The sequence below is a fragment of the Diprion similis genome, chromosome 1 (assembly GCF_021155765.1).
Source record: "Diprion similis isolate iyDipSimi1 chromosome 1, iyDipSimi1.1, whole genome shotgun sequence".
NCBI classification, from domain to species: domain Eukaryota; kingdom Metazoa; phylum Arthropoda; class Insecta; order Hymenoptera; family Diprionidae; genus Diprion; species Diprion similis.
This window is the reverse complement of record NC_060105.1, coordinates 10407177-10421253: the sequence shown is the minus strand read 5'-3', so window position 1 is coordinate 10421253 and position 14077 is coordinate 10407177. Positions and strand designations below refer to the sequence as shown.

The 14077-nt window shown below is 39.0% G+C and overlaps 1 protein-coding gene across 2 annotated transcripts in view; it reads right to left on the bottom strand.

Annotated features, from left to right (window-relative positions):
- Positions 1-14077, bottom strand: part of LOC124405321 — a 64511-nt gene that overhangs the window by 17473 nt on the left and 32961 nt on the right. The window contains exon 1 of one of the 2 annotated variants that reach the window (XM_046880151.1): positions 1097-1250. The exons of the other annotated variant lie outside the window; for it this stretch is intronic. Coding sequence (XP_046736107.1) covers positions 1097-1147 — 51 coding nt within the window. The 5' untranslated portion in view covers positions 1148-1250. Of the gene's footprint in view, positions 1-1096; positions 1251-14077 lie in introns of those variants that run through there. 2 annotated transcript variants of the gene reach the window in all.

Here is a 14077-nt window from a genome sequence, read left to right as displayed (position 1 = left end):
TTTGAGGATTTATTTATCACAAAAACCTTATAAATTTTCTACGAAGTTTTATGCGTTTCAGGAATCGTAAATTTACCTACTTTGGTACATTTGATTGAAGCAAGGTGTGAAAATTTGTAAAATATTGCCATATTCTGTAAATCAAGTTTACGATTAATCAAACACGGAATCTTGTCAGAAACTATCAGCGATTGATTAATGGCGCGCCCATCCATGAAAATTACAACTAACAGCAACAGTCCGTTGAACGTGTGTTTGACCTACTGGCCACAAATAGTTTCATAATAATTTTATTACAGTTCTCAATGAAACGCCTAGTCACGGTTCATGTGATTTGAAATTAGTCAAAAGGCGGAAAGATAATCATTAATGTATAAATTTGTGATTGTGGGCATTGATCAGATCTAGTTTCAACGATTTGATGCATGATTGCTCTTCATATTCCATAATTTATTAATATATTGTGTGACAAGTGACTAAAGTGAAATAATTGTGATCTCCGCATGCACGAATTTATTTTTACAACACTGAGATGAAATTGGCTACTTTCGTCCCGCTAAACTGCAAGGCAAAGCCCCACTTTTCACACACGTGTGATAAGAAATGGTATTTACGAAAATTTCTTACACGTTTTAGACTGCTGCTTTTACAATCTCACAACCAGGTAACAATGGCTGGATTTTGTGTCTCTTATTATAAGCGTCTGATTCCATTCGCTCTCTTCCTCTCGCTTGGATCCCGTTCCTTACCGTTGAAGACAGCGCAAGGATCGAATCGAGTCAAAACAATAATAAATCCTTCGTATAAGGACCAGAAGAGATTGCCACCCGCGATTTTTCCCCTCGCCACAAAATAACACTTCAAATAAAAAGGATCTAAGATCCTTGACTGGGCACGTAGTCCGATGTGGTTAACGGCAAAAAGACTGAATCGTGAGAATGACGGACCTTCAACCACCTTTCCAGAGACCCTACATCTTCCAACTAACTCTACAATCATCGGGTTAAAAACCCGGAACAACGAGCCGTACAAAGATTTAAAAAAGAAGTCAAAATCCCACATGCATGAGCTACACAGATGGTAGTATAAAACGAACCTTGGCGATCTGGAAGAGCGCCTGTCTCCTGACAGGTTTTTCCTGCTTCATCCTGATACGTACAGGTGTCCAAAGCCCTCGAAAATTTCTCCGGAAGATCGTTAGGTCAAATGTTCGGCTCGCGGTTCGACATCGCGTCGAATATGACACAAGAGCGGTAAAACAACAACAACAACAAACAACAATGAAAACGCGTCGCGTCTCCTCTCTCTCTCTCTCTCTGTCTACGCGTATACTCAAGTTCTCTGGCGCGGGCGTCACTCCAACAATGCCGGGGTTGGGCCTTCGGCCGCTACTCGAACGACGCCAGCGCCCGATTCCCCGCCGGCGGACAGGTTGGCAACTAAACTCGCCGATCTATAGTCCAAGCAACGCTCGCCCTATAGTGAGCCGCCGTTTTCCGGACCCACGATGCCTCCTTCTCCGGTTGTACTACACGCTACTACGCAGCCTGCCGCGTTCGGGCCGCGGGCCGGTTCGTGGCGGCCATTTTTACTACGGGGCCTCATCCCGCGTGGGTGGGGGACGACGGGTTCACCGTCAAAGGGGTGGAGGGGGGCGAATTTTACGCTACGGTACGCTCTCACCGAATATCCCCCCTCCTTAACCTTCCGGGTTACTATAATGTATGGTTGCGCAATTATCGCGGGCAATTTTCTTGTCCCCTTGGGTTTGGTTCGGATCAAAAGGGTTTAGGTTTGTACGTAGGTACCAGGAGTTGGGGATCCTTGTTTAAATTAATTATTTTATCCTGTTACGACTTTCGGAGAGACCGTTTTGCGATGTTGATACGAGTGGGTATGTTGCCGAGTTATTTTCGATACGACTCGAATTTCGACAAATCGTTCCGATGAATGGAAAACTGGTTTTCAAGCCAGTTTACTAATTAATCTTAACGTCGTTCGATCGTTTCGTTTTTTTTTTTTTTTTTTGCTGTTTAAAATCCTAATTTGTGATCTTCGTGCACGCTTGCCTGCGGGATTATTAAGAATTTTGATGTCAATTTTCTTGGTATCTGTTCATCGACAAGCCGAAAATCCAAACTGTGTACTATTTTCATTCTTTTTTGTTGGAAGAACCACAATTCAATGCGAATTTCCATTGAGTATTTCAATATCTCAATATTGGTATTTTTTTTATGTGTTTCGCCATGGAATAATGGAATATTATAGCAAGAAGTACTGTGTAGTTCGCGCCATGATCGAATGGCGATTAAATCTCATTATAAGCATTTGAATGAGTGTAAAAAAAAGATTCACAGAATCAGATCAAGTCTGAATACATGAAAAATCAATTTTTGAGGTTCTACGAGCACTTCCACCGTTCCGAATAAAATTTTCGCTTACAGCTCTGTCCAAAAGTTTTCGATCGTTGAAAAAGTGATCACATTTTATCCAAACGGTGATCTATTACCTAGTTTTTCACTGCAATAATGTAGGAAGAAACCATATTTTCAAAAAAAAGTAATTTATTCATATATCTTTAAATCCATTCGTTGGTGAATTCTGTGTATCTACGAATCTCAACTCCAATTTCCATACATTGTGATCGGAAAATTTGAATCTATCTTGAACAACAAGAGATGCGATATATATTCAAGTAACATTGGATGTATGAAATCATGTGGACTTGGACATGGAATGCGATTCCGGAAACTCATGGGGTTCATTTAATACTCGTATTTACATGAAACAGCAAAACTGTTCCAGACCAAACATCGACTAACTCCAAATACGCACATTGATTTTATGTCAAGGGCTTTGACCATGACAATGATTGGTAGGAAAGAATTCACAACCCGGATATAAGAATACATATTACACGGTGTAAGATCTGTCGATCATAAATCCCAGATCGTATTTGAATACAGAACAATACAGCTTATACGTTCAAAACTGCCTTCTGACGCGCTTCAGCAATCTCGGTAACCGCATTACGGTATCTTAATACAAACAGACGAAATTTACCTCCATGTAGAAACTATTTGCCTTGTTATGTTAGGTATAATTCACGATAAGAACAGAGGCAGGTTGATTCAGGAAAATACAGCGCAGTGCCGGAAGCAGGTTGGATGCATATGACATTCGAGGAGTTCATTGCGCTCTGAAATATCAAGAAGATTGATTTCACTCCATGATACCTCAGATTCGAGATTTTATAATATTTAAAAAAATTGAAATGGAAACCTGGAGTGATAATTTTTATCGAGAAGCCAAGAAAAACGCCTGAAATTTCATTGCTCTTCCAATAAACTCCTTTCTGCATATAACTTATATACGGTAAGACAGCGGCGTCTCGTTGTACTTGAAAAGACTTGGAGTAACATGAAACTGAGACCCGGATAGCCGAGAGGAGAGGTAAAAGGTCACAGGCGGTTCCCAGAATCGGCTGAATCTGTCGAGTCTCAAAGTGAACAATGGTTAGACAGATCATTTCTGGTTCGCAGGCCTAGCCTGCAGGACCCTCGAGAGTCTGGATAGTGTAAAGATCCAAGGAACATGGAGCGTGACCGTGTCTAGGCGTCTCGGATAATTGCAGTGATTTTTTCTCCTTCGGTGTATCCTTTTTTTTCTCGTTTGTTTTTCTTCCTAGGACCCGCTGCCTCGGTCACCCTGAGGCCCATTTACGGCGCTGGCTTGAGATATCTGCGTTTCAAGTATTTCTACTTAAGCGGAGGTACCTTAATACGTCTCGTGAGACGAGAGACAGACCTACTCAAAATTCCGTATCGGGTTCCCCTCCTTTGCGAAGAGGCGTGAGAAACCGATTATTAGATTAGTAGATGCGTGGGTGGAAGTTGTACGGCTTATAGCTTTTTCTCAAAATCGGGTTTACGCGTCACCGGATATCATTTTTTTCCCAGGTGCTACTGATGATGTACTATTTGCTCCGGCGGGACTCCTCTGAATTTATTCGTCACCAAATTCACCTTATTTCGCGTGGGTGTGCCATTAACGAATATCAATACACCGATTCGAGATTTACAAAACGCTTGACGATCGCTGTTTTCACTTAAAGCTCGCCCTTTTACGTTAAATAATTCCACACGAAGATCAGGTTTTATATGTATGATGAAATTTGAATATTCATTGAATCTTGCAATAATTTTTAGCTCTTGAATTTATCTGTAAACATTGAATAGTGTTCTTTCTTAGATTGTAGAGGATCTTTTAAATCTCCGTAAAACGTGGACTTCTTTAGAATACCTGCAGCGTTATTTAATTGCGACAAACGAAATAGAAAGAAAACAGATTCAGTAACACCTACAAATTCTTCGAAGGTCACGATTCTTTGGTCTCGTGGTAAAAATCTGGCATTCAAAAACAGAGCTTTTTTGATTGGGAAGTTTGCTCGATTTCAATTGAAGGATAAGCTACTGTTACGCAAACAGGTATATTTTTGTGAAATCTCTTTTGCATAGTTCGTTTGAAATCGAATTTCTACAGTCTTCGTGATCGATTATAGAGGAAGAGATACGCAACAGATATCTTAGCGTGAAGCGAAAGGCTTCAAAGAACGTTTTGCATGGCTAAGCTTCCAGCCAGCTGGCTCATCTTCATTCTATAAGATTGCGAAACATCTTCCCCGACAAACCTGCGGCACTGCAGTTTCCTTATAGACATACATCCTACTCCTAGTTGTAATTCAAACTATATAGATATACATATATCATTTGGCAACAGAACTTTTAGTCGGGTTATAACGATTTATCGCACCGCCATACAGTCTCGGTTTGTTACGCAACGACGAAATGTTAACCGTGTAACTCCTGCACTTCCTAAAACTAATATTTATTAGCTATTTCGAATCCGGAGAAAAAACTCTGTTCAAATATTTTGGAGTTGCTGATTACGAATGTGTAATTAGATTTTGAAAATTCAGCATTGCGAATAGAAATTCAGCGATACCAAAAACCCCTGCACAAAGTTTTTTGACCGTTCTCGATGAAGTTTGAAATATTCGTCCGCCATATTATATCCACCGTCTTGAATTTTTTGTCTCATTCAGATTCGTAATCAGTGACCCCAAAACCTCAGAATACTACCTCGTTATGACTTGTGATACCATAACTTACCGGCTAACTTGTTTTTGGTCCGAAACAAAATGCGAGCTCAATTCTTTACGAATTATTATTAACAATAACCGGCTATGCAACAAGGTAATAAATTAGAATACACTGTCACATAATTCGTACGAAATCGATCTCCCATTTTGTTTTGCATCAAAAACAAGTATTACTGTACTTTAAAAAAAGACAACAACAACCAGACAAACAGAAAAGAGAAAAATAAAACGCGAGCTCCAAGGGTCTTTGGGTTCGAAACACCAAGATGCCTGCATACGCACAAACCATCCGACTTATGAAACTCGTCCATTTGCTTAGGCGCTGGTCGAGGGTGAAGGCAGTTTACTTTGGGCTGCGCTGCTAACAAAAGTAGTCAGGTGCATCGTCCGCCCCTATCCAGAGAGCCAAGGGCAGGTAGGTTTATGCACCCAAGCCTAAACGTCTCGTACCTGTTTTCGGTTCCATAGCTTGAACCTAACGACAGGTTGACCTGTCCCGACATTCGGCGCACGGATTACAGGGGTTGGCACTCGGCTGTGCAGGAGAGCCATGGCTATCCAGTGCTGTATGGTGCAGTGTGCCTGTTCACCCTTCGTTAAAGTTATTCAAGGGCACAGACGTAGCTGACAGCCCTAATGACACAAATGACTCCACTGAAGAAAATGTCATTTGTCATATCTAGTTGCAGTTTCGTTACAATAAAGGTTTCATGAATATTGTTGGAATGGAATGGTAAGGAAATGTGGTACATGAAACTATTTTGGTGCGATTAAAGTTATCAACATCACATTGTATGGTTGAATGAGGTAACAATATCAAGTTAATATTCCACCAAGATCAAATTGTGACTATTATTAAGAGAAATGGTATCACGTCGTATCAGATTCAATTTACTCTTAGAATAATCGGATCCTCTTCTTGTTCGCTTAAATAATGAATCTTCAAATAATCACCAGGCTCGAATGTATCGGTGTGTATCTTTCTAGTCCGGTAAAAGATCCTAGAAAAGGATAACATTTGCCAAAATTTGCATTTAGGTACAGACCGTTGAAGAGCACTCAAGATTAAAGATTTTAACACCTTCCGCAGAACGGTACCGAAATACGCATGCCTAAATACGTGTCCAAAAACGAATCCTGTCCGTTGCTAATCAACTTGTGATTAAGATGCCAGTTTACTTGATTTTTTCTTCCTTTTCTAGTCGTTGAAGCTTATCACTCATCCATCTACTCCTATCTGAACGATCTGAACAAATTATATTCCCCCTCGTTTTACATGTACCTACTAATTACTTCATCTGTGTAACGACTTTCCTACTCAAAACTGTGACCGTTTCTACACGTTGAGAACGTGAAAATTCAGTGATTTAGAAAGTACAATAAGCATGTAATAAATTCAGCTCTGCTTAAGTGTATGATGTTTTGGAAAAGCTTTCGAAACGAGACATTTTTAATATTTTCATAAACAATCTGTCAATGACAATGACAAAACTTATCAAAAGCCCTGAATCTTTGAATTTCTGATGAATCTAACATGAATAAAAATATGTTAAAAATATACGGCGTCTGCTGCCGGGTGAAAATCAAGGAGCAGATAATTGAAGATGGATCTGAAAAGTGGCTCCTTCGAGGACGGAGCCTCGATGTAACCTTTCTTTTCTGGTCCTGCACGACTACTCTGTAGCAGCATCCCATCTCCCCGGTGAGTTCACGTTGAGTAGATGCGTCCTCGCTCACCAAGTGCCGCGCGCACGTGCGACGATCAAAAAGGAAGAAGAAGAAAAGGAATAATAATAAGAAGAAGAAGAAGAAGAAGAAAAAGAGGAACGGAGTACAAAAAGAACAACGCAAAACTGGTTCTGCTCTTCTCACCGTCTAGAATCTTCACCGCATGGTATAACCCTTGTACCACCGCTTGTATATATCGGCATAATTATAAACGTACACAAGGCTTTGGTCCAGTACTCGTCCTGAGCCTAGGAATCATCCTAGCCAACCTTTTAAACGCGAAATCATTTATCACGTCGATGCCCGAGTGAAGTTTTTCGCCCAATAATTTTTTTCGGACTTAACGAAAAAGATGCAGATTTTTTTCTTATAGTCAGTCCTACACTCCTGATTAAATGACACCCCTATTCATCCCCTATATGATGAGTGCAGAGAGGATTGACAACGCCGGCTTACTTTTTGACTTCACATGTTTACAATTTTTATTTCAAAATAACGGATCATCATCACTACGGTTTTTGATCAAGAATGATAATTTCGGAAGCGAATCTTCTTCGACGTATTAAACTCCAGTGACCCGTTAGGAGGCTAGAGGCTCCTGGTCTAGGTGTAAATATCGACGGAGGATGGATCGTTAATCAGACTCGGTGATCCGAGGTGAATAATAAACATATATATTCAACGCCGAGCCGAGGCCCTGACGCGAGGCTATCGTAGTACTCCTTGAAGGAGGAAAGTGAACAAGAGAAGAAGGATGGAGAAGGACCGGTTTACTCTCCAAGTAACTTTACTCAACCAACGGCAGGGGGCAGCCATCCAGCAGCACCCGGGGCACGCTAGCCCTGTCACGAGAAAACCGGTTCCGAGATTCGAACTGGAGTAAAAGTTTATCGCAATACACTCGCGCCCCGAAGATCGAAGAAAAAACTTTCCTATCCTGCACACAACAATAGATGACAGACGCAGACGGACAAAGTAACGAGAGAAACATTCGTCAGATCGAAGATCGGTAAGCAAAGGCTGCCAGTTTTGCGAAGAGGCATTGACCAGAAAATAATACTTTTTGTTAATTTCATAACGAAATAGTCGTGAATGGAATAATTATCGTGTTATTGGATTCGTAAACTGAGAAGGTCTTTTGAATAATGCTACATAATATGTACGTAAAGTACTGCAGTTGTGACAAAAAAGCTTAGATATCGATACTTCATTTCGAATCTTCTAAAAATAAATCTTCTTCTTCCCTTTCTTCCGTTTCTAAAATCGAATAATGATAATTAACACAGCCGAGTAATGAGGGAAACATTCTTTACAGATTTTCCGAAGAGGCAAAGAACTCAGTAGGATTGATCAAAAACTGATACTTTTTATTGATTTCATTGCGAAATAGTCGTGCGTTGTATAATTATAATGTTATTGGATTCGTAAACGTAGAAGGTTTCTTTAATAATGCTAAGATGTAGGTACGTAAAGTGTTGCAGTTATATAAAAAAGATAATAACAAATCTAGTAAATTTGTCTAATTTCACACTACGATTTCTTATTCTATTCAAAATTAAGACTGTTTTTCAAAAATCCACTGAACGAATTTTTTATTCGGTAGCAAATTCAATATTGCCATTTATTGATCACGATGAAAATTCGTGCAATTTTGGAAGATTAAATTTTCAACGATACCAACGTGACAAAGTTAAGTGTCACAGTAAATTTAACCAAACAGTCATCCGATGAGTGAAATCGAACGAATCTACTAAATCTGTAGCAATTGCGAAGCGATTTGAAATTAGGAATCCATATCCATACATCTTTTGTTTACAATTCCTGGATCTAGTATTTTCATAATTCATGGATTAAAAGTAAAATAATTTGACACACACTCGATGTACGACAATCTCGTGCAGCATTAATGAAAAGTATCGATTCCTGGCCAGCCTCAACCTCCTTACTCGATTTTCCAAATCTCGCGGGTGAAGATGAAGATAAACAAAACGCGCGGAATATTTTCTTTCACTGGCGTCAGCAGTTTGGCTTCCCATTGGTCGAGTGGTTGGCAGGAGAGTTCGGCGCAGGAAACGGTTGGATTTGAAAGACCAATCGGCGAAGGATCTTGACCCGCCACCATCTTGGCTCGGACCTTGAGTTTCAGGTCCTGGCAGAGGAGTAGAAGAGAGGGGCTCAGGACAAACTAAAAATCGGTTTTAGCACGTGGAGCTTTGAGCTGGTTTTTCTGCTCTCGTATGATCGAAGTACAAACCGGGCCACTTTGGTTCTCTCGTTAATTCACTCTGCAAATTGAGCGTAACGTCGAGTTTAGCGCGAACTTAAATGATCTGGAGCGTTTAAAGCCCTCGAGCACCCAACGCGAAGCAACAGAGATCATTTTCATTGTCAGGTGTAAATTATAACTCGTTTTTCGAACAGAGTTTTTACTCAGAGCTACTCCCTTGCCTCATCATTTTTACCACTGACGTTCAATATCGCTTGATGGATTTTCTTGTAATAATTTTCGGCGAATCATTCGTCACGCGTTATACTTTACGGATGTCTAGTCCAAGTCTCGTCGCAATCAAGCGACAAGATATACTTTCATTTAGATGCGTGTGGATTTTTTGCAAAACACTATTTTGCGTTTATGGATCTTCATTCGCCTGTCGATATATAAACGTAAAAAAATCGTAGTTTTCACGTTTTTACAGAATACAAATCTGTTCTTCATAGAAAATTTTATCCCGACGAAACGGAAAGAGATAAGCCACGAATCAAATTGACTTCGTTTGGTCTGAAAATCGTCACGAAACTTTTCTTACTTGTATTCAAATTTCACTTAAGATCAGAAATAGCGCACAATGGGCGAGAAAAATTAATAATAATTGTACCCAGAACCTGATATCTGATTTACAACTACGCGTTGTTGACGTTTCTTACGGGTCCTGCGGATGTTCGTATCAATATTCAAGAATACTTGCATATTATATTTCGCTCGTTAGAATATAACGTCATTTTCAAGATATTGCCTAACTTTTAATTAAATTTATTCATGGACACAGATTTTACGACGTCTATATATATATCTATTCGCGTGCAATAGCTGCTACCACATAGCTCGTGCCTAATAATCAATGGCCGTTTCGGCACGCGGTTAGTGTAATTGGGTATATTTATCGTAATTCATGTTATCCAAAATTCGGCATATCTGACAAGTCAATTTACCGTGCGTATATAGCAGGCGTGAATTTCGAGCCGCTTGTGTAAGCTCGCCACTTTTCATCAACGTCATAAAATCCTTTCGTTAATTGAACACATTTCATCGTACATGTGTAAATTCACACGTGCATATAAAACGAACATTGCAAAAAATTTCCGTTAGCTAATTTCAGCAACATATACGTAGCTAACAATAAGTATCTGGAAAATCCGAAGTTGTTGTGCTGATTTTAAATTTTCGATTTTTTCCTATACAATAAATTACACTTTTAGTATTCGACTCACGATTTTACGAAAGATAGTTTATAGATTTCTTGCCCAGTGAAGTTTGAATATTTTTAAACCCCCGTCCGTACAATTTCGACACCGACAATTACGCCAAATTGCAGCCAACAAAAATATCAGATATCATTAACGATTAAATTCTGTTTATTGTGCGGGTTGGTCGGACCGTTTACACGCACCATAGACTTTTTCTATGCACCATCGCGCACGAATCCTTATCCGCTTTTGTGCATCGGGGGTGCAGGATGTGGATTCTCACGTACAATGAAGGGTCTCGCCTGTTTACCTCCACGCAAAAGATGTTTAAATTGGAGAAGCTCATCTGTACTGCGTAAATTGTCTTTTTAACGAGAGTGATTTTGAATTTTATGTTTAACGAATAATTGATACCGTCATCGTGCACGCTTTTTGAAATTAAGCAAATACCTATACATCCATAACGTATATAATTTACAACGATTGAACCAGCTCTTAAAAAATTTCATTTGTTTCAATAAACATCAGATTATCATTCGACATTCACATCAAAAGTTAAAAACAACTGCAACAGTAAAACAGCAAGTCAAATTTGGAATCTCCGTCAATGTTGCCTCGCATTTCATTGCCGAAGATTAATTCTCGATATCATCACATTAAATTAGTTCTACAAACCGTAAAAATCACCATATTCTTACCTCACTGAGAAACAAAGAAAAAATCATCAATCTTTCCAAAATCTTGAGGTTTCTTTATCGCAGACTGCTCGCCCGTTTCCTGGCTCGGAACAATTACGTATTTACAGACCCTGGCCATTGCATTGGGAAGACACCGTAACTACTTAAGCCCGCCACGAGGAGACGCGGTTCCGGCGGCGACTTCCGGTTATCCCCTCCCCCCTCCCCCCCCTGTTTACTACTACCGTGTACTAGCGCACCTGTGCTAGGTAGGTACGCGATGGTCACGGTAGGTACACCACGTGAGAACGATTTAGCGAGTAAGCCTCAGCGTCATGGTTCACCCTAGAAAATCATCACACTATAACTGCAGACGCGAAGGCCGGGGATGAGGATCCCTGTCATCCCATCACTTTCATTTCTTCCGGCGAATTCGGTGGGAATTCGAAAAATTTGTGCAAATTTTGAACTTATTATACAATTTAATTTTTATTTCAGCCTTAAGTTTGAATTTTTTGCCTGAGAGTGATTTGGATTTCGGCAATTATGTGAAATCATCCGGCTGAATTAGGCATTGAGTCGTGAATCATTGATCGGATCGATTGCGAAACACGCGTGGGAACAATGCAGTTAGCCTATTTTGACTCGACCGTATTTTATTTTCTGTGTTACCGAAAAGTATGGAGATTTTCACAAATGTTTGGATTATTTAAAGCTCGAATAATAATATCGCGAGAGTTACTTTTTGACGTGTCATTAATCAAGACCGGAGACTGTGAAACTTTTTCAGCATTCGAAGAGAGAGTCTGTTCAACAACAATTCTTCTCACGAATAATTAAGGCTTTTTATAACGCCTATCCTAATATAGGATGACAGAATAAAACTGAAGACTTGGATCGAATTCTTGTATCAATTTCTCCTTGTTTATTTTAAACAAAAATAAATCAAAAAAGAAAAAATTTGAGAGAAAAATGAATAAAAATTTTTTCTCATCTTGAAAAATGACGATTGAAAATTCGTGAGTTAAGACGACACGTGATATAGTATTTTCGAAAATTTATTTCAATCTAAAAGCAGTATGAAAATGAGTAGAAATAATTTCAAATGAAAAGCGACGCTGTTATTGGTTCGACTTCAACTCCTATGTCAAAAATATTCTCAAGCCCGGCACGTAACGAGATTCAAGTGTGTAATTACTTCGTATTAGCTAGACTCAGATAGACTTGAAACTTCCACATTCACATGCACGTTGTTCACGCCCTGCATGCACAGTGTGCATATATAGTTATGTTATAAAAATATACACTTGATGACGATGTGTGTATAACACACCGCGTTTACGGCTAGATCGTATCGTTGATGGTAGTAAATGTGAAGGTGTGAATGGCGTATCAGCTTCTGCTGACTTCTGCGGGATGGATGGAACACCCTGGGAGGCGCCATCCAGCTCCCACGTCGTGCACTGAGCGTGTCCGCGTGTAAGCGGGCAAGATAAAGCCAAGAGGTCGACGTTGCTCAAGAATAGCTCGATTCCTAATTTCTCAGCTCATTAAAAGTCGATAAAAAAATTAAAAAAAAAAACAAAACAAAACATCAAATTTCTTTCGAATTTGGAAGAATTTTTTCATCAAGTTAATTTAATAGTAGCTGAAAATATTCAATGAAATTCAATGAAAGTTAGAAAACATTAACATTTAACAGTAAATAAAAATAACAAATATCAAATTTTTATCAAATTTGTAAGAATTTTATACCAACTGAATGCAACAGTGGATAAAAATGAATATGACCGAATATCGCATTCAGTTCGATGAAAAACAAAAAAACATTAACATTTAAGAAAAATCGATGGTGATGGTTAGAGAAAAAAATTTCAAGTTACACCTTCGAAACTTTTTTCTGCTTGTAGGCTATTTCGAGCTCGTAATAACTTGAAAACTGCGAAGAATCGCTCCGCGATTTGCAAAATTGCAGATAATTGTTCTGAGCCCTGGGTGAGAAGATAATCTTTGCTCAGTGATGCTCGACGTGAGCTAACACTTCGTGTGATAAATTGGAAAAAGTTGGTTGGCTTTGACTGACCGTCGGTAGCGCAGGAAACATCAGCTCCGAGAGCTAGTATAAAGTTTCATGCGATGAAAGGCTGAGAGCTGAGAACGCGGCTTACCTACTATGAAAACTTTTTTTTCTATTTTACTATCTCGTCTCGAATGAATGGTACGCTAATTGAATTATACATGGAGTTCGATTATCCTCGGCAAGGCATTAATTTTTATTTTTTTACGTGCCACACTTTGGTGGCAACGCGTCAAGAATTATTTTCCAAATCTTGGTTATTTCAAGTTTTATAACGTGAAAAAGATTTTTTTCCTTCTTAATAATTCATCGTAGATTATTTAATTCACCGTTAATTACTTTCCCTTTCGTTTGCTCCGGTTATTTATAAGGCAAGGCGTTTGTTAAACGTGTCGAATTTTTGCCCGTGCGTTTCGATTTCGAATTATTCGATAAAAACTTTCATTTTCTCACTTTTCCTGGTGAAATATTTCCCTCAAAATGTTTATGTACAAATTAGCGATGTACAATTTTTTTCCAAGAGTCTTTGCAATGAATTGCTGAGATTCTGTGTGAGGAAAATCGTAAAAGAGTGAAATATCTTTCGAAATTCCGCCAAAAATTCTTCATCTATATATTGTATAATAATTTACGTCTACAATTTTCTAAGTGATTCTCGAAATGAAAAAAAAAAAGAATTCTACCTGATTACAGACTCGTTTTACACTAATTGCTTGATGCATAGAAAAACTCACTCTTTAACTATTTCCTTATTACTTTCCTCTGATACTTTCTCCGTCCACACAATTTACTGAAACGACTACGTGAACCTAGAATTCAGGCCTTTTTATTTCCTCGTTAATTGCCGTTGACCATAATCCTACAGTACACGCGAATTAACGACAAAGGCCTAATAACGACAGTCAAATAACTGATCGTAAAGTTTTAATTTACAATAAAAAAAAACTGTCGAATTTCGGTGTACTTGTA